Source organism: Crocodylus siamensis, chromosome 13 (assembly GCF_052110815.1).
Source record: "Crocodylus siamensis isolate JL-2025a chromosome 13, ASM5211081v1, whole genome shotgun sequence".
In the NCBI taxonomy this organism is placed as follows: Eukaryota; Metazoa; Chordata; order Crocodylia; family Crocodylidae; genus Crocodylus; species Crocodylus siamensis.
In genome coordinates this window covers 20,354,955-20,373,373 of record NC_143407.1, presented here as the reverse complement: position 1 = coordinate 20,373,373, position 18,419 = coordinate 20,354,955, and the positions used below count along the sequence as shown (strand labels likewise).

Sequence of the window (18,419 nt, the reverse complement as noted above, 5' to 3'; positions counted from 1 at the left end):
ACAAACAGCATAAAAACCTTTGTGTGCAGGCTTGCTGTGCCTTTTGTGAGCTGGTTCTGTCTGAAGAACAGCATCAGAAAGGCACTGTGCTACTGCCAGGCTTGGTTCGTAGTCAGGAGTTGCAACTCACGTGCTCCTTTTTGTTGTTAGAAAGGACTGGATAGGATTTAGCTTAGCTTAGTTTAGAATCTCTTTACTTAATACTATCCAATTCATTTCTTTCAATTTATATTTGCTCTCTCGTTTTGTGTGCAAACTTTGAAAAAAGAAAGCTCAGTGTTTTCCCTGCCAGCATGATCCATCACTGTGTAGGGAGGCACACAGCTTGCACCCATACACTTATAATATACACACATAAAAGAAGGAAAATCAAATATTCATAGAAGAAGAAGAGACTCAGATTATATATAGTAGGTCTTAGTTATTAATATTATTATTAATATTTACATAGAGACTGAAGACAACACGCAAGTCAGATTCAGACTGAGACTATCACAGAACTCAGGGTCTTAGGAGAAGGAGCTATATCATTTTAGGTACACATTACAACACAGAAGAACAAGAAGTACAGTAGTAGTCACACATTCACATTAATAGAACATCACAGAAGACACCATATATAGTTAATAATATTCAAAGAAGAGTCCAGTGCACGCACATAACACAGAGGGAATAAAACACACAACAGAGTCACACTGCACATTCAGAATTCATAAAAGATAAACATATCCCAGCAGAGAAGATAGACAGCACACATTTTCTACATAGACTTTCATACTTACTAGTGAACCAAACAATCATACCAGAGTCCAGTGCACAAGCGCAACGCAAAAGAAGAAAACACACAACGCCAAAGGACTCACACATACACACACACACACCTTTTGCAGCACAGGAAAGATTAATATGATGTGTGCTGAAAAGGCAGGTGCCAGGTCTTCTGGCAGGGGAGGGAGAGGCGGTAGGGGGAGAGCTACAACTGCAAACCCCCACCCGCCCCCGAAACATAGATGCACTCCCTTCCAAAGCAGCCGTAACACTTCTGCTACCAGTGGAAGCAAGGAGGTGGAGCAGTGTCTGCACCTGATGTCCCTACACCTGCACCACCTCCCCTCAGTCCAGAAATAAGCACCAACAGTGAAATCACTGTCTCCTCCACCCCAATGTCATCTCTCAACATGAACCTCCCACTGCCAGAGGAGGAGCTGATGCTGGAACCAGGGATGCTGAGCGCCCTGGCTGAAACAATTCTGGGGACTGAGGGGGAATCAGAGTTTGTGTTCCACACCCCTCAAGTTTCCCCTAGACCCAGGTCTCCTCCGGAAAGCAGCACCTCGGAGGTGGTGGAGGTTGTGGAGGCAAGTGGCTCAGCTGAGGTAGCTCCTCCTGCTGTTGTGCCTCAGCCTGCTGAGGAATGGGATAAGGCAGCATCCTCACCCTCAGCCCAGAAGCAGGTGAGTAGCGTAGCATGGGAGCATTTTGAGCTGGCAGGTGGTCCCAGGTTTGCCATCTGCCAGCACTGCCGAAGGCACATCAGCGGTGGCAAGGATGTGAGACACCTTTCCACCACAGTGATACTGCTGAATCTAAGGAGGCAGCACTCCCTTGCCCTTCTTGCTCCTCAGCCTGGCACCAGTGTGAGCGAGACGAAAAGGAAGTGTGCTGCTCAATCCAAAGCCCCTTTCCCCACAAAGCAGAGGCAGGCCACCCTGGACCAGGGGGGGAAAGCTGCAGACAGAGGGGGGAAAGTTGCAAAGGCAAGCAAGATTACCCACACTACTGGGGAGATGTTTGCTGTGGATAGCCAGCCCTTCTCCCTAGTTATGGGGCTAGGGTTCAGGTGGTTCATAGCACTTCTGGCCCCATCTTACAAAGTGCCAGCACGCACCACCTTTAGCAGGACAGTGGTGCCTTCCCTGTATTAGACATTCAGGGAGTACTTCAAAGAGGAGCTGTGCAAGGCAGGGCCAAAGGTAGCCTTGCACTTCACCTCCAACATCTGGCGATCACACCTACCTCTCCCTCACAGGGCACTGGTTCAATCAGTGAGGCTGTTGGTGGGCTCTCCTCCAAGCTGAGGTGCTGGATGAGTCCCACACGGCAAGGGCGATCATGGGGGCCATGAACCACATGGTGCAGGGGTGGCTCATTGGGCAGGCCAAGCTCACCCACAGGTTCATGTCCACTGACAATGGGGCCAATATGGTGAAGGCTGTCCATGATGCCAACTTTGTTGGCATCTGCTGTGTGGCACACAGGCTGCACCACGTAGTCAGGGATGCCTTGGAGGGGGACAGCGCTGCCAGTGATGACACCGCCACCACTACTGCTACCAGCCAGGTGATTTTGAAATGCAGGAAGGTGGCGGGCTACTTCCACTGCAGCATCAAGGGGACCAAGGTGCTGCAGGAGAAACAGGCAGAGCTGAGCATCCCACAGCACAAAATCATGCAGAACGTGGAGACTCAGTGGGACTCCACGTACCTGATGCTTGAAAGGCTGGTGGAGCAACAGAAGACTATCCATGAGATGGCCTTGCTTGGGGAGATCAGGATCAGCAGCCCCCTGAACAGAGCTGAGTGAGGTACCATCTCCCAGATCTTGGTGGTCCTCAAGCCCTTCCTTGAGACCACTGACACCCTTGGTGCCAGTGATGCCCTCCTCAGCCATGTGATCCCCGTAGTGAGGGAACTTGAGAACCAAATGGAGAAGTTCCATGGGATCAATGTTTCTGGCTGGGGCAAGCTGCTAACACCAGATGTGCAGGCACTGATGAGGCAGCTGAAGGACAGCATCAGGAGACAGCTGGATCCCTTGCAGTCCAGTATGGTCCACATGATGACGGTTATGTGCGACTCAATGGTGAAGGGGAGGGTGAAGGGGAGTATGTGCACTGGCAGCACCAAAACCCTCGATCAAGTGCTGGATGCAAGTGGTGCTGGTCAACGATGTCAGGGAGGCTGGCATTTCACTATCTAATCTATATTGAGTCCATGAGTTTCTGTACCTAGGAGGCTGATGAAGTGAAGTTCATAGGCCCGGCTGTGAAAAGTGGTTTGCACTGTAATTTGTTCCCTCTCAGGATCAGGTCTGAGAGACTGGAGGCAGAGTGGTTTTTTGGTGAGCAATGTGCCCCCCCCCCCCCCACAGGTAGTTGGGTATTGTTGTCTTTGATAGATTCTGATGTGCAGTTTGTGGGGATGCTGGAGATAATTGGCAGGTTTTGTGTCTTGAGGTGTAGGAAGTTGGCTTCATTTTTGGTGATGAGGTTAGGTGCTTGTTTGAATGTACAAACCGCTTTTCAGAGCTGGGCCTATGAACTGCACTTCATCAACCTCCTAGGTAGTAGGTACAGAAACTCATGGACTCAATATAGATTAGACAGTGGAATTCCGGCACACTGCGACCTGCTGGACATCTGACTCCCCAGGTACCTCTACACTTTTATCTGTGCTGCTACATCCCCCTTTCTACCCCCCACCTCCCACTCCAACCTGTCCCTCATCCCCTGATGCCTCCATTTCCATTTTCACTGACTGCATTTATTGCTTGCATCGCATGCCAGGCCAGCCTCTGGCTTCTTTACTATTCCTTCCATCCAGGACCAGGAGACACAACAACTGCAGGTACTTCCTCAGCCTGAAAAAGGGTTTTTCAACCCGAAAGCTTCCTAAGATATATTTTTTAAGTATTCCCTTTTTTTTTCATAATAAACATATAGACATAAAAACACAAGGTAAGTCATCACACACCATGAGTAACATCATATATCCAACACAACACAATATTTTTACTTCTTGCTGTCAATTCCTTTATAAAAAGAAGGGCTCTGTGACAGTTCCATCTGGGCACCTTTGATGCTGCTGCTGATGCTACTGGTGTTGAGCCAGCTAAGTTATTTTGACCTGCTATCATTTACAGTGGTAGACCAGGCCTAGGCTGTAGGAGAGGAGGAGGCCTCACTGGGGTACACTGCCGTGTTGTGCAGAGGCCCCAGCGCCAGTGAGGGTGCACCTGAATACAAGTACACACACACACAGATGCACATACAGTTGCACAGTGAGAGCACACCTTAACAGACACACTAGAGAAGCAGCAGCTCCTACTTGAAAGGAAAGAAGGGCTCTCTGAGTAGTTGGCTACCTGAGATGCTGCTGGTGCTACTGCTAGTTCTCAGTCAGTCACTAAGTTATTTTACCTGTTGTCATGTAAAGTAGTGGACCGGACTGAGGCTATAGAGGAGGAGGAGCCCTCACTGGGGCACACTACTGTGTTGTGTAGAGGCCTCAGCACCAGGGAGGGCACATCTTAACACACACACTGTGTCACACACCCACATCATGAGATTTGCCTGTTAGCGGCCAGAGGTTCAGGGCCCCAGAAGCCAGACAGTTTGTTGCGGGTAGGTCTTGTTTGACCAATCTCATTTCCTTCTACGACCAGGTGACCTATCACCTGGACAAGGGAGAAGAGATTGATGTCATATATCTTGACTTCAGAAAAGCCGTCAATCTGGTATCCCATGATCATCTGGCCTTGGGTCCACCATGATCCACTGGCTGGGAAATTGGCTCCGTGGTGAGATCCAGAGGGTAGTAATTGATGGCAGTCACTCATCATGGTGCCCTGTGACCAGTGGGGTCCCCCAAGGCTCTGTCCTCGGACTCATATTGTTCAACATCTTCATTAATGATGTGGACATTGGAGTCAGGAGCGGACTGGCCAAGTTCGCTGATGACACCAAACTTTGGGGCAAAGCATCCACACCAGAAGACAGGCGGGTGATCCAGGCTGACCTGGACAGGCTCAGCAAATGGGCAGATGAGAATCTGATGGTGTTTAACACTGAAAAACGCAAGGTTCTGCACCTTGGGAAGCAAGTGTTGGCTAGCACTACAGAAGAAAGAGACTTGGGGGTCATCATTGACCACAAGATAAACATGAGCCTTCGATGCGATGCTGTGGCTACTAAAGCTACTAAAGCGACCAAAATGCTGGCTTGCATCCATAGATGCTTCTCAAGCAAGTCCCGGGACATCCCTTTGTACTCGGCCTTGGTGTCTCCAGTTTTGGGCTCCACAATTCAAAAAGGATGTGGAGAAGCTGGAGAGAGTCCAGAGGAGAGCCACGCGCATGATCAGAGGTCAAGAAAACAGACCTTACGACGACAGGCTGGGAGCCTGGAAAAGCGCAGGCTCAGGGGTGATCTGATGGCCACCTATAAGTTTATCGGGGTGACCACCAGGATCTGGGGGAACGTTTGTTCACCAGAGCGCCCCAAGGGATGACGAGGTTGAACCGTCTTAAACTACTGCGAGACCATTTCAGGCTGGATATAAGGAAGAATTTCTTTACTGTCCGAGCCCCCAAGGTCTGGAACAGCCTGCCAGCGGAGGTGGTTCAAGCACCTACACTGAACACCTTCAAGAGCAAATTGGATGCTTATCTTGCCGGGATCCTATGACCCCAGCTGACTTCCTGCCCTTTGGGTGGGGGGCTGGACTTGATGATCTTCTGAGGTCCCTTCCAGCCCTAATGTCTATGAAGTCTATGAAGACTCCCCCTGCACCTATCTCTTTGACAGCTGGCAGGCTTCATGGCCTAGCAGTCCTGCAGTACTGTTTTTCACCCCCCATACCCTAAGACAGACTGACACAGCTGGCAGGCTTCGTGTCCTTAGCAGGGCCTGGCAGGCATGCAGTAGTTTTTTTCACCCCCCCGTGCCCTAAGAGAGACACAGTTGCACAAGCACCCACGACACAAGTTTTGCCTGTTAGCAGCCAGAGGTGTAGGGCCCCAGAACCCCCCTCAACCCCCCCCCCCATCTTTTTGACTGCTGGCAGGCTTCATGGCTGCAGCAGGGCCTAGCATCCAGGCCTGCAGTAGTTTTTTTTTCACCCCCCCTGTGCACTAAGAGAGACATAGTCACAGAAGCACCCATGTCACGAGTTTTGCCTGTTAGCTGCCAGAGGTACAGGGCCCCAGAAGCCAGATTCCCCCTGCACCTATCTCCTTGACAGCTGTCAGGCTTTGTGGCTGCAGCAGGGCTTAGCAGGCCTGCAGTTTTCAACCCCGTGTGCCTTAACACACACACAGTGTCACCTATATCACGAATTTGCTTGTCAAGAGCCTGAGGTACAGTTTACCAGAACCCCATGCACCTATCTCCTTGAAACTTAGCAGGCTTTGTGGCCTCAGCAAGAGCTACCACCCCTGCAGTTTTCACTCCACTGTGGTGTAACACACAGACGTGACATGAGTTTTGCTTTCATGACTTTAAGGTGCAGTTTCCCGGAAACCCCTGCACCTATCACCTTGAAGCTTGGCAGGCTTAATGTTCTCCTGCAAGTTTCATCCGAATCAGACAAAAAACAACAAAGTTATAGATATTTCATTGATTCCCCATTATACTCTATGGCCGAATCTCCGAATCTCAGCCGAATCGAAGTGGAAAACTGATTCGGACCTCCAAATCGAATTGCCAGCATCCAAATCGGCTGAATCCAGACCTGAATTGAATAGTTCCCTATTCGCACAGGCCTAGGACCCAGTGAATCCATACCTGATGCTACCTGGGGAATCAGCAGTGTTCTCACATCCATGATGTTTAGTGTGAAAAGTAGAAGCTCCCAATGCTTGATCTGAACAAATCAGGGCCAGATTCACAAGGTTATTTAGTCACCTAAACTCGCAATATCTTTATTGAAATGTCTCTAACACCCTGAAGTGACAGGTGTAGTAGACACTCATCTGCCTGATTCAGCGTCCTCCCCTCTCCTAGTGTTATATGTCTCTAGACACTGTTCAGGATTTTTTTCTCTATCTGTATATTGCCCAGGGCTCTATCTAGATTATTTTTAAATGTTTCAAAACAAGGCATTGAACAATTCCCTAATGGGAGTCTGCTCACTAGCACTGCCTGATCTAACCTTTGTGTTTTACTTTCTTTGTACTTATGAAGGGATTCATGCCGATTACACCAGCCAAGGTACTGGTTTGATGCATCTCAGCAGCAGAGGCTACATTAATCTATCTGAGGGCTAGAATCAATGAGAATTACAGGGTCTGTCGGCATCCAAAAGCTTTGATGTACAATTCCTTTTGTATTCATTACAGTCAAGTCCTATATTTTCTCTACCACGAAGGGCAGGAAGGGAATCCTTAAATGGATAAGATTCAGTCTGGTGATTTACCTCACTTGACTTCCTTATGATCAAGGATGTTCCAGTTTAGAAACCGTTACCATTATTGTCTCCTCATGTATCTTACCATTACAGTCATCTGTACTGGCAAATGACATCATGGAAGGCTGTTTTGACTGTTCATCTGTTTTGGGGACCAGGATATCCATAATATTTCCTGAGCTTCTGTGTAAACAAGATGGCATAACCCACTTTAAAAATCTGTTGTCTAGCCCATCGAAATACTGCTAATAATTCCAACAGAATCCTTTAAGAGGTTATGACTCCAGCACTGTAAGTTGGCCTTATGGAGTGCTGCTGATAAGTAACTAATAAGGAAGGTTATTTTCAGTGAATTGATGAGTGTCAGACTGACATCCCTGGAGACACGCATCCTCTATTCATCCGCAGACCAGAGAGACAGCTACAGGTTGAGGCCTCCTCACAGGTCATATCAACGGCCTGTCCCCAAGGGGCCAGGTGTAAAGGCAAGAACGAGTATTTTGAAGAGCTGGTTTGCTGACTGGAAGAGGTAGGCCTATAAAAGCATGCTCTTGTTTCCAAAGCCCTGGGGTGAATTTGCATAGTGATCTGGTGTTCAATGTATATGTACTGGCTTCATTAATTTATTCTTCTGTCCAGTGCAGTTTCTTAAACAGTCTCTACCTGCTGGGAACATGCCTACTAAGCAGGGCCATACAAGGAGCTTGCTGTAGCTGTAGGGTGACTTGTCCCTAATTGGCAGGGCAGCCCCCCGAATGGCAACCTCAAGTCCAGTCCTGGGCTGCATGACTCCAGCACAGCATTTGTTCTGGATTTGCAGTATTGTGCAGCGACCCCAGTTCCCACTTGCACTCTGGCTTCACTCCAGCCTGCAAGGGGCTGCCGGGAATTGGGCGCAGGGGGTGCCATGGGCATGCAGGTGGCTGGGATTACAGCCAGGCAGCCTGCAGAGTAGCTGAGGGAGGTGGCTTGGAGGCAGATTAAGCCCTCCCCCCCAGTGAGGGAGGGAGTAGGATGGGCTGGGAGTGCTGCCCAGCCAGGGTGGTCCATGGGGTGGGGGCTGGGAGTGGGACAAACTCCTGGGGGCTCCTCCAGGGGTAGGGCTTGCTCCCCATTACTGCACACACTCAAGGTGGGGGCCATAGGGAGACACGTACCCCCCAGATTTGTATGCGGAGTGGGGTCAGATGTATGCCCCGGCAGCTGCCGGGTGGCTAGGACAGGGGCACGTGGTCAGCTTGCGGCTGCCGCGGGAAAGATAGCAGGGTGCGGGGCTCCCCTGCCCAGGCCGTGCTGGCCGCCCCCTCCCAGCGCCGCCCATTGGTTCAGTCCCGCGCCGGGGAACAGCCATGAGACCAGCACACGCCGCCGCCGCCGCGGGGGCGCTGCACTGTGACCCCCAGTCCCACAGAGTGGTACTGCCCCACCCCCCCATAGCCGTTGGCCGGTGGCGTTGCCCAGCCCCCCCCCCGCGCCGGGTGGTAGGCGCCGCGTTCGCGGATTGGCCGTGCGGCCCCGCAGTCGGCGCTGCGGCTCCTCAGTGCGTGCGCGGCGCTCTAGCCCGCTGCGTCGTCTCGGCCCGGCCTGGCCCGGCCCGGTGGAGCGGCGCGATGTCTGCGGGTAGGTGGCCGCCCCCTGGGTCGCGGGGGGCGTGTGGCGCAGGTGAGAATAGGCTGCGCGCCGCCATGTTGGGGGGGCGCCCCCAGCCCTCGGGGTGGTGGTGCGGCCCCCCGAGGGGGAGGGGTCGCCGAGCAGCCCCGCCCCTTGTCGCGCCCTGGAGGCTGCCTGGGAGTAGGGTCAGCCGGGCTTGGGGGGGCGCTCCCCGCTGTGCCAGGTCTTACTTCTGCGTGACACACAGGAGCATGTCTCCCAGAAAGTTATTGCAAGTTATTGTCAAGAAAAGCGTGCTTTAAAAATGGCCCTTCAAATTTGGGAAATGGGACAGGTCTTTTGTGCTGGTTGCTGAGTTTAGGCAGCATGTTGGTCCCAGCCAGGGCCCCCGTGAATTTTTCGAAGGTTCAGAAAAAGTGATACACCAATAATCCCAGAATACCTACTCTCTCCAATAATACTCCAAGGCTCACCCCTCTGTTAGCCTTTTCTGAACTAAATCACAGTGGAAGTTCATAAAGGGCCTCTAATCATTATTATCATACTGCACACGCCAAATAATTTTTTCTAGCGTATTGGGTTGTTTTACAGTCTTCTTGTCTGGGTACACCTGGACTTTGACAAAAAATGCCTTAGTCTGGCAGAAGGTTGCAAGTAAGTTGGGGAGATCAAAATCAGTCCTCTAATTTAGAGCTGATTACGTTATCTGATGAGCTCCCTTTGCTGTAACTCCATCATGTTTTTTAGCTCAGTGTTTTAATTCATTTTGATATATCTTTAAATATGTTAAACCCATGATTCTTGAGCCAGATGTTGGGACCCTGGGGTGCCTTGAGATCTTTCCAAGGGGGCTCCAGGGTGCCATGAAATGTTAGCAGTGTTGCGTATGAAAATGTGATTCAGAGGATAAACTCAGAAATTTCAACTAGGAATCTATAGTATTGCAAACATTGTGACATTTTGTGGTCGTTCTCAGTTCTTTGCGGTATAAGTTTATTACTATTATTATTCCTATTCCTATTATTCTTCTGCAGTCAAAGGAACTGGACTGATAAAATGGTAAATGAGGATTTTACTAGTGAGGGAACAGGGAGGTTGTCTGTGTGTAGGAGGCATCATGAACAGCATGAAGGTGGGGAAAGAGTGACATAGTAAAAAGAACAGGAATAGCATGGCATGGGATAGAGGTGCGAGCCAGGTAGAATCACGTAATATCCTCAAGGTGAGGACCCTGTGAGGCAAAGCTTTTTAGAGGGGAATATGGGAATGCCAGGAATAGGGAAATAACGTCACCTGTATTGGTGGAATTTGAAGTGTGGGTTTGAGAAGCTGGGAAAGGAGTTGCAGTACTTCAGCTGTGATAGAATCATGGCACAAAACTCAGTTTGATTAGTGTGGACACACATGAAGAGGCAGATGATTAGCTGGCTTTTTAGAGTGAAAAGTAACAATATTTGTCAGGGTCCTAGATGAGAAAAAGAAAAAAATCAGAGAGAATCTCAAGGTTGTCAGGTTGAGTGGCAATAATAGTGGCATTGATGGAACAGGAAAGAAAAGTTCAAGGTTTATATGCAAAATTTAAGATGATCTTTCCCAGACTATGTGCCAGAAAGAGACATGAAGGATAGAGGGGAGAGATTGATGCTGTCATTAGCATTAGGTTAACAGTGTTGTGCTTCTGTTTTTCATCTCTTGAGTTGGTCTTCAAATTTGAATTAGATCATAGATGACTTCAAGAAGTATTTAAAAAAATGTTATACAAATTGAGAGAAGTGTTTTGGGTTTTTTAAAGCCTTTTTTAAAAGCCTTTAAAGCTCACCAAAAGGGAATGTGTTTTTGAAAGTCCAAATATATTATGTCAGCTGGATCCCTCTTGTCCACATGCTTCTTAACACCCTCAAAGAACTCCAGCAGATTGGTGATACGGGCTTGCTCTTTACAAAAACCATGTTGACTCTTTCCCAGCAGATCATATTTGTCTGTGCAGATGCTGATTTTATTTTTCATTATAGATTTTACTGCCTTGCCAGGGATAGATGTGAGACTTACTGGTCTCTAGTTCTCAGGATTGCCTCTGGAGCCCTTTCTGAAGATGGGCATTATGCTGGCAACCCTCCAGTCCTCTGGCACTGGCTGTTTTTCACAATAGGTTATATATTATTGCCAGCAATTCATCAGTCTTTCAGAACTCTGGCAAATGCCATCTGGCCGTACTGACTTATTAGTATTTAGTTTGTTGATTTGTTCTAAAGCTCCCTGTTTTGTCGCATCAATGTGGTCCAGCTCTTCAGAACTACCTACTAAAAAGGATTGATCTGGCATGAGAATTTTCCCAGTACCGTCTGTGGTAAACACCAATGCAAGAAATGCATTTAGCTTCTCTGCTGTGGCCTTACCTTCTGAATGCTCATTTTACACCTTAGTCATCCAGTGGTCGCACCAAATCTCTTACTGGCCTTCTGCTTTTGATACATCTAAAAAGTTTTTATTAACTTCAACAACTTTTGCTTAGATACTCCTCACTTTTCATTTTTACACTTGACCTGCCAGAGTTTGTGGGTTTTCCTGTTTTTCTCCTTTGGGCATGCCTTCCTTTTTTTTTGAAGAAATGCCCTTTTGCCTTCAACAGCCTCCTTAACTTTGCTGTTGAACTAGGCAGAAGTTGGTCCACTTGGTACTTGTTTTGAATAGTTGTATACACTTTTTCTGAACCTCTAATATGTTATTTTTAAACAGCTTTCAAGCTGCCTGCAGACTTTTTACTAGAGGTGCGCCGATACATCAGCCCAGTATCAGATTGGTACTGGTATAAAGGAAATCGGCTAGATGTGGCCGATAATTTGGCCAGTAAATGTCGTGCATGTGCACAGCCACAGCGAAGCATGCAGGCAGCAGGAGCACAGCCCAGCAGCGCTCGTAAGTCCAGCGTGGTGGAAGGGGAGGGGAGGGGAGGGGAGGGAAGGGATAAGGGGGGCAGATCAGCTCACCCTCACGACGAGGGCCAGGGCACAGGCAGGCAGTGCCCAGCCGTGGCGGGGGGAGGAGGGGACCACGGGTCAGAGCCACGGCTCATCAGGGGGAGGAGGGGTGAAGCAGTGGTGGGAGCTACTTCCCATACCTTGGGAGGGCATGGGGGGGGTGTACCCCCAGATCTGTGCGGGGCAGGTAGGCAGGCTGAAGCCAGGGTTGTGCTGGGCTCTTCTCGTAAAGGCGAGGGCTATGGAGGGGGCTGCAGCCACCCCAGATTTCGCCGTAGCTCCCTCCCAGTGCCGCGGCCATCGGCCGCCTGGCGCAGCCCCAGAACTTCCATGGCGTGTGGGTGGAGATAGGGGTTGAGCCCCAGAACTGCTGCACCACGTGGCTGGCGGTGGCAGTGCTGGAAGGGAGCTACGGTGAAATTTGGGGTGGTTGTAGGCCCTGCCCTGAGCCCAGCCGCTGGCAAGCAGCCCCGGCTGCAGCCTACCCACCTTGCCCTGCCCTGCCCTGCCCTGCCCTGCCCTGCCCTGCCCTGCGCAGGTCCATGGGCACATGTCCCCCCCTTCCCTCCCCCCAGGTGCCCTTCTGTGGTATAAGCAGATGCAGGAGCCTCCCCCTCTGGCCCCATCTAGGCAGTGCCTGCTGCTGCTGCCCCCTTCCTCACTACAGAGAGGTGGGGTGATCTGCCCATCACCCCCCCTTTCTTTCCCCTTCCACCACAATGGACTTACCAGCTGGAGGCAGCTCTCTATGGTGTATCAGAAATCGGATCGTATTGGCCGATATGCCTCTTCAAAAATCAGATATCAGTATTGGCCCCCAAAATCTTTATCAGTGCAGCCCTACTCTTTTACATTTTTGACTGTTCCTATAAACTTTTTTAACCAGCTTCCTAATTGTTGTGTAATTGTCCTTCTTGAAGTTGTTTATTGGAGTGGTGGACTTGTTTGGCTTATTGCAGGGGTGGGGAAAATAAGGCCCATAAGCCAGATATGGCGTACCAACTAATTGGATCTGGCCCACTTGCAGGCATCCATCCATTGATTGCATCTGGCCCATGGCTACCCCTGTGGTGCTCTGTGTGGGGCCAGCCCCCACCCAGGGCAGCCTGCACTGCATTCCCGCTGGGTTCCCACGCTGGCTAGCACATCCAGCTTCTCAGCTGGTCTGCTGCTGCAGTTACTTGGATATTACTGAGCTCCCCCCACCTCTGGTTCCTGTCAGACCAACCTGGTGGCCTTTTACGATCAGATCACCAGATCATTAGACGCAGGGGTAGCAGTGGACATAGTCTTCCTGGACTTTCGGAAGGCCTTCGACTCTGTCTCTCACCCTGTTCTCATTAAGAAACTGGGGGACTGTGGCGTAGACACCCACGCAGTCAATTGGGTCGCCAACTGGCTGGAGGGCCGCACCCAGAGAGCGGTGGTAGACGGGTCATTTTCGACCTGGAGGGATGTGGGCAGTGGGGTTCCACAGGGCTCGGTCCTCGGGCCCGCACTGTTCAACATCTTCATCAGTGACTTGGACGAAGGGATAAAAAGCACCCTGTTCAAATTTGCTGATGACACTAAGATGTGGGGGGATGTGGGCACGCTAGACGGGAGGAATAGGCTGCAATTGGACCTAGACAGGTTGCAGGGGTGGGTGGATGAGAATAGGATGGGATTCAACACTGACAACTGCACCTGGAGAGGAACAACCGGCACCATACCTACGGGCTGGGGAACTCCCTTCTTGTCAGTACAGAGGCAGAAAAGGATCTTGGAGTCATCATTGACTCCAAGATGAACATGGGCCGGCGGTGTGGGGAGGCAGTCAGGAAGGCCAGCTGTACCTTGTCATGCATCTACAGATGCATCTCAAGCAGGTCCAAGGAGGTGATCCTCCCCTTCTTTGCGACATTGGTCAGGCCGCAGCTGGAGTACTTGCGTCCAGTTCTGGGAGTCGCACTTCAAGAGGGATATGGACAACATGGAGAGGGTCCAGAGGAGGGCCACTCCCATGGTCAGGGGAAGCAGGGCGGGCCTTATGAGGAGAGGCTGAGGGACCTGAACCTGTTCAGCCTCCACAAGAGAAGGCTGAGTGGGGATCTAGTGCCCTGTTACAAACTGGTCGGGCGGGGATCAGCAGGCACTGGAGAAGTTCCCCCGAGCACTGCTGCCAGGAGTGACCAGGAATAATGGTCACAAGCTGGCAGAGGGTAGGTTTATGTTAGATATCAGGAGGCGCTACTTCACGGTCAAGGCGGCTAGGATCTGGAACCAACTTCCAAGAGAAGTGCTGGCTCCTATCCTGGGGGTCTTTAAGAGGAGGTTAGATATACACCTTGCTGGGGTCGTTTGACCCCAGTACTCTTTCCTGCCATGGCAGGGGGTCGGACTAGATCGGGTCCCTTCCAACCCTAGAAACCATGAAACTAGCTGCTCTTCCTCCTCGTGCCCTTGTTGAACCATGGAAAAATTGGCCAACTGTGGCCTCGGCTACACCACAGTCCAATGGCTGGGAAATTGGCTCTGAGGTCAGACCAAGAGAGTAGTGGTCCATGGTAGTGAATCATTATGGTGCTTCTTGACCAGTAGTGGCCATCCCCCAAGGCTCTGTCTTTGGACTGGTTCTCTTTAACATCTTTATCAACGATGTGGACATTGGTGTCAGAAGTGCACTGGCTAAGTTTGTTGATGACACTAAACTTTGGGGCATTTTGGGAAACGCACCTGGGGACAGCCTAGTGATCCAGGCTGACTTGGATAAACTTAGTAAGTGGGCAGACACAAACCTGATGACATTCAATACTGATAAATGTGAGGTACTCCACCGTGGGGGGGCAGGGGAGGAGAACCCACAGCATACTTATAGGCTCGGCAGTGCAACACTTGCTAGCACCACTACTGAAAGAGACTTGGGGGTCACGATTGACCACAAGATGAACATGGGCTACCAACGTGATGTCACAGCTGGTAAAGCAAACAGAACCCTGGCTTGCATCTCTAGATTCTTCTCAAGTAAATTTCAGGATCTCATCCTCCTGCTTTGAGGCCGCAGCTGGAATACTGCATCCAATTCTGGGCTCCACAATTCAAGAAGGATATCGAGAAGCTTGAGAGAGTCCAGAGGAGAGCCATGTGCACGATCAGAGGGCAAGAGAATAGGCATTATGAAGAGAGGCTGAGCCCCAGCCATGGGACTTCAGCCTGGAAAAGTGCAGGCTCAAGGGCGACCTGGTAGCTGCTTATTAGTACATAAGGGGTGTACATCAGGATCTGGGAGAAGCGTTCTGGTGAACAGACGTCCAAATAAAAACAAAGACCTGCAGGCTGGACATAGCAAAAATTTCTGTATGGTCCAAGCCCACAAGACCTGGAATGGACTCCCTCCAGAAGTGCTGTAGGCACCTACTCTGGAATTACTCAGGAAATGCCTGGATGCTAATCTTGCTGGAATCCTTTGACCCTAGCTGACTTCTTGCCCCTGGGGCAGGGGGCTGAACTTGAGGATCTTCGAGGTCCCTTCCAGCCCTAATGTTTATGAAATCTATGAACCGCTTCAGGCAGCAGGTAATGCAGGGAAGCTGTGGGGAGGTGTGCCATGCAGCAGATGCCCAGTCAGGTGTGTGCATTGGTGCGGGTGGGGGGGGACTGGATGGCTCCTGCCCCAGTACATGGGACTCAGGTCCAGCTTCTGGCAGCCTTCCTCGCACTCAGTTGCCTGGCACAATGGGTAGCTACTTGCAGGTGGCTGAGTGGGTGGAAGATGGCCTGGAGTTAGAGCTGGAGCCCCACATGCTAGAGCATGAGCTGCCTGAATCGCTGCCTGGCTTGCATCCACACGGTTTCCCCGTGTTACCTGCTGCCCAAAGCAGGGACAGGAGGAGGAGGGATCTGCTGGAGGCAGGGGGAGCTGAGCAGTACCTAGGCAGCTGCAACATGACCGGGGCTGGGGTGGTGCTGTCTGGCAGGCACAAGGTGAGTGCAGACAGGGCTCAGCCCCATGTGGAACACGGGCTAGATGTGGGGGTGGGGAGGGACAGTCTGCACCTGCACTTACACCATGCAGGCAAACTGCTGCATGTGCCACCTGCCCCCTCCTCTCTTCAATCCTGGCCAGCTCCCGGGACCTAGCATGCAGGCAACCCTGTGGTCACCCCACCCTTCACGCACACCCCATGCCCACCCTCCACAATATGCAAGAATATGATTTTATTTCAAGCTATTATAAGATTGCCTCTGTATACTCTACAGTACTCAAAAAAACTAATTGGGAGAAAAATATTTTTTGAAATAGAATTTAAAGGTGTTACAGAGGTTTGATTTTTTTTTTTTTTTAGTGTATGATTTATTTTTTGTATCTATAGTGTTGCTTTTTTTTTTTTTTAATTATATCTTCTGAAAGATTTTGTGTGCAGCCCTTGATGGCTCACCAAAACTCATTAAGTGGCACTCCAGCCAAAATAATTGCCCACTGCTGGCTTACTCCCTCCTGCCAGAATGTTGAATGTGATTGTTATGGTTGCTATTGTAGAGTGCAACCAACAGATAGCTCTTCGACCAGGTTCTGTGTGTTACTTAGGTTTAGATCTTGAATTGCTTCTATTCTTGTGGGTTCCAAGATAGAAAGTATTCCTTTATCACAGCCAGAAATCTTGCTTCCACATTTTGCCGTGATGAGGTGTTTATCCAGTCTGTGGACAGGTAGCTGAAGCCTCTTTTTTTATTGCTTGTCCCATTCTAGCAGCTACTCTAATCTCCCTGGGCATTTCATAATCACCTTTACCTTTTTGATCAGGTGTTTGGTAGTACAATTCTACAGGTTCTTGTCCCCAAAAAGTTCCCCAGTTCCTGATTAACGTAAACACCTCCTCACTCTGCCATCGTCTCATCCATGCATTGAGACTCAGGAGCTCTGCCCATCTCTCTAGCACTCAGCATGGAATGGAAAGCATTTTGGAGAATGCTATAGTGGAGGTCTTGGACTTCAACCTCCTGCCTTGGCACCTAAATTTAGCTTCCAGAACCTCTCCCCTATGCTTTCCTATGCCATTGATACCAATCTGGGCTACGACCACTAGTTCCTCCCCAGCACCTACTAGTAGCCTATCTATACAACTCATTAGGTCTTCTACCTTTGAACCTGGCAGGCAAGTCACCATGTGGTCATCCCAGATGTCACAAACGAAGCTGTCTGTATGTTCCTAATGATCAAATCCCATACTACGATCACCTGCTTCCTTCTGTCCTGTGGGGTCCCCTCCCTTGGAGGAGTATCCTTGGTGCAAGAGGAAACTGACATCAGCTGGAAGGTGGGTCCCATCTAAGGAATAGCTTCTCTCCTTCCCGGCTTGTTGTTCTCCATCCTTGAGGCTGTCATCCTCCTCAGCAACAGAGGGGGTGCTACAGTGGAAGTGAGACTGCTCTACAGCGTACCTGAAAGCCTATTCTATGCATCTCACTGCTGTAGTTCCACCACACTAGCCTCAAGAGAACATACTTTTTCTCTCAGAGTGAGGAGTTCCTTGCATTAAGCTTGCACACAGGAAATCTATGAAGTTCCTTTTCCAGGCAGTGCTCTCTCATATTATTATCACACATTATTTTAAAGTGAGAGTAACAGGTTGGGTTTTGCCTGATTAGCTGTTTTTAAGAGGCTTATGTTGTACTCTTCACTGAAATCATTTTATATTCTCTAGTCTTTGGAACACGCCCACTCAAGATCAACCTATCAATGGAATGTAAAGCGTCAGTTCAGTGAGACTTGATCTTTTTGTCCCCAGGGGCCAAATGAGGGATGTGGCGCCATTCCATGGGCCAGATCAAATCCCACGTGCTAGGATCATGCCCTGGGGCTCTGCCCTGTGCTATTTCCACTCAATCCTGCATGCAAGGGTCAGCTTCCAGAGCCCCACATTGTCTCCATCCAGCCCTGCGCCCCAGGATTGTGCTCTAGGGGCTTATGCCACCTCTGCACAATCTTACACACTAGGATTAGGCCCCAAATTGCATGGGATGCCCAACTTGACTTACAGGGCCACATCTCACGGGGCTCCCCACAAGACCATGGGGAGCTCCATGTGCCAGATAACAAGACTCTGGAGACTGGATCTGGCCTGTGGGCAGGGGATTGAGCACCCCTGTTCCAGTTAATTTCAGAAAGGTATACAAAATAGGTGAAAGTGGTGCCAGGGCATCTGAGACCACATTATTTTGTTGTTCTTACAAAAAAGTGAGTTTCTATTTGCATAAAATTTCTCTTTCCTATTTTCTGTTGCAAATGAGGGAGAAGTGCTATACAAAAAAAATAAACTCATGCAGAGTGATGTCAAATGCAAAAGTAAACAATATGCAAATAAACATTTTTTTCCTTTTAATTAAAACTTTAGGAGCTACTTTTAACAATAGTTAATACAAGATTCAAGAGGATCTTTTTTCTTAATTATTGTCTTTTAAAAACTCCAGGTCTGAAGAGGAATTATGGAGAAATCCAGTTTAACCTTTGTATGGAGAACCCATTTGAAAATCATTGAAAAGTTACTGACTTGAGACATTTGTATTACTAATTAACTGTTATTAACTGCCTACAGCTCTTAGACCCTGAAGAAGAGAGCATTTTTCCTGTTCTCTCTCATCTTGGCACTCTATAGCTTGGGTTTTA

The 18,419-nt window shown here is 49.7% G+C and overlaps 1 protein-coding gene across 8 annotated transcripts in view; it reads left to right on the top strand.

Annotated features, from left to right (window-relative positions):
• The first annotated feature begins 8,518 nt into the window (after positions 1 to 8,518).
• The window catches only part of TAF15 (TATA-box binding protein associated factor 15), a 35,511-nt gene continuing 25,610 nt past the window's right edge, over positions 8,519 to 18,419 (top strand). For 7 of the 8 annotated variants that reach the window (XR_016438867.1, XM_090025387.1, XM_090025385.1 and 4 more), the window contains exon 1: positions 8,519 to 8,846. Coding sequence is in view for 7 of the 8 variants with exons in the window: in XM_090025387.1 (XP_089881513.1) it covers positions 8,534 to 8,846 (313 nt within the window). In the remaining variant the exon portion in view is untranslated. The remainder of the gene's footprint in view (positions 8,847 to 18,419) is intronic. The other variant, XM_090025388.1, reaches the window with a different exon arrangement.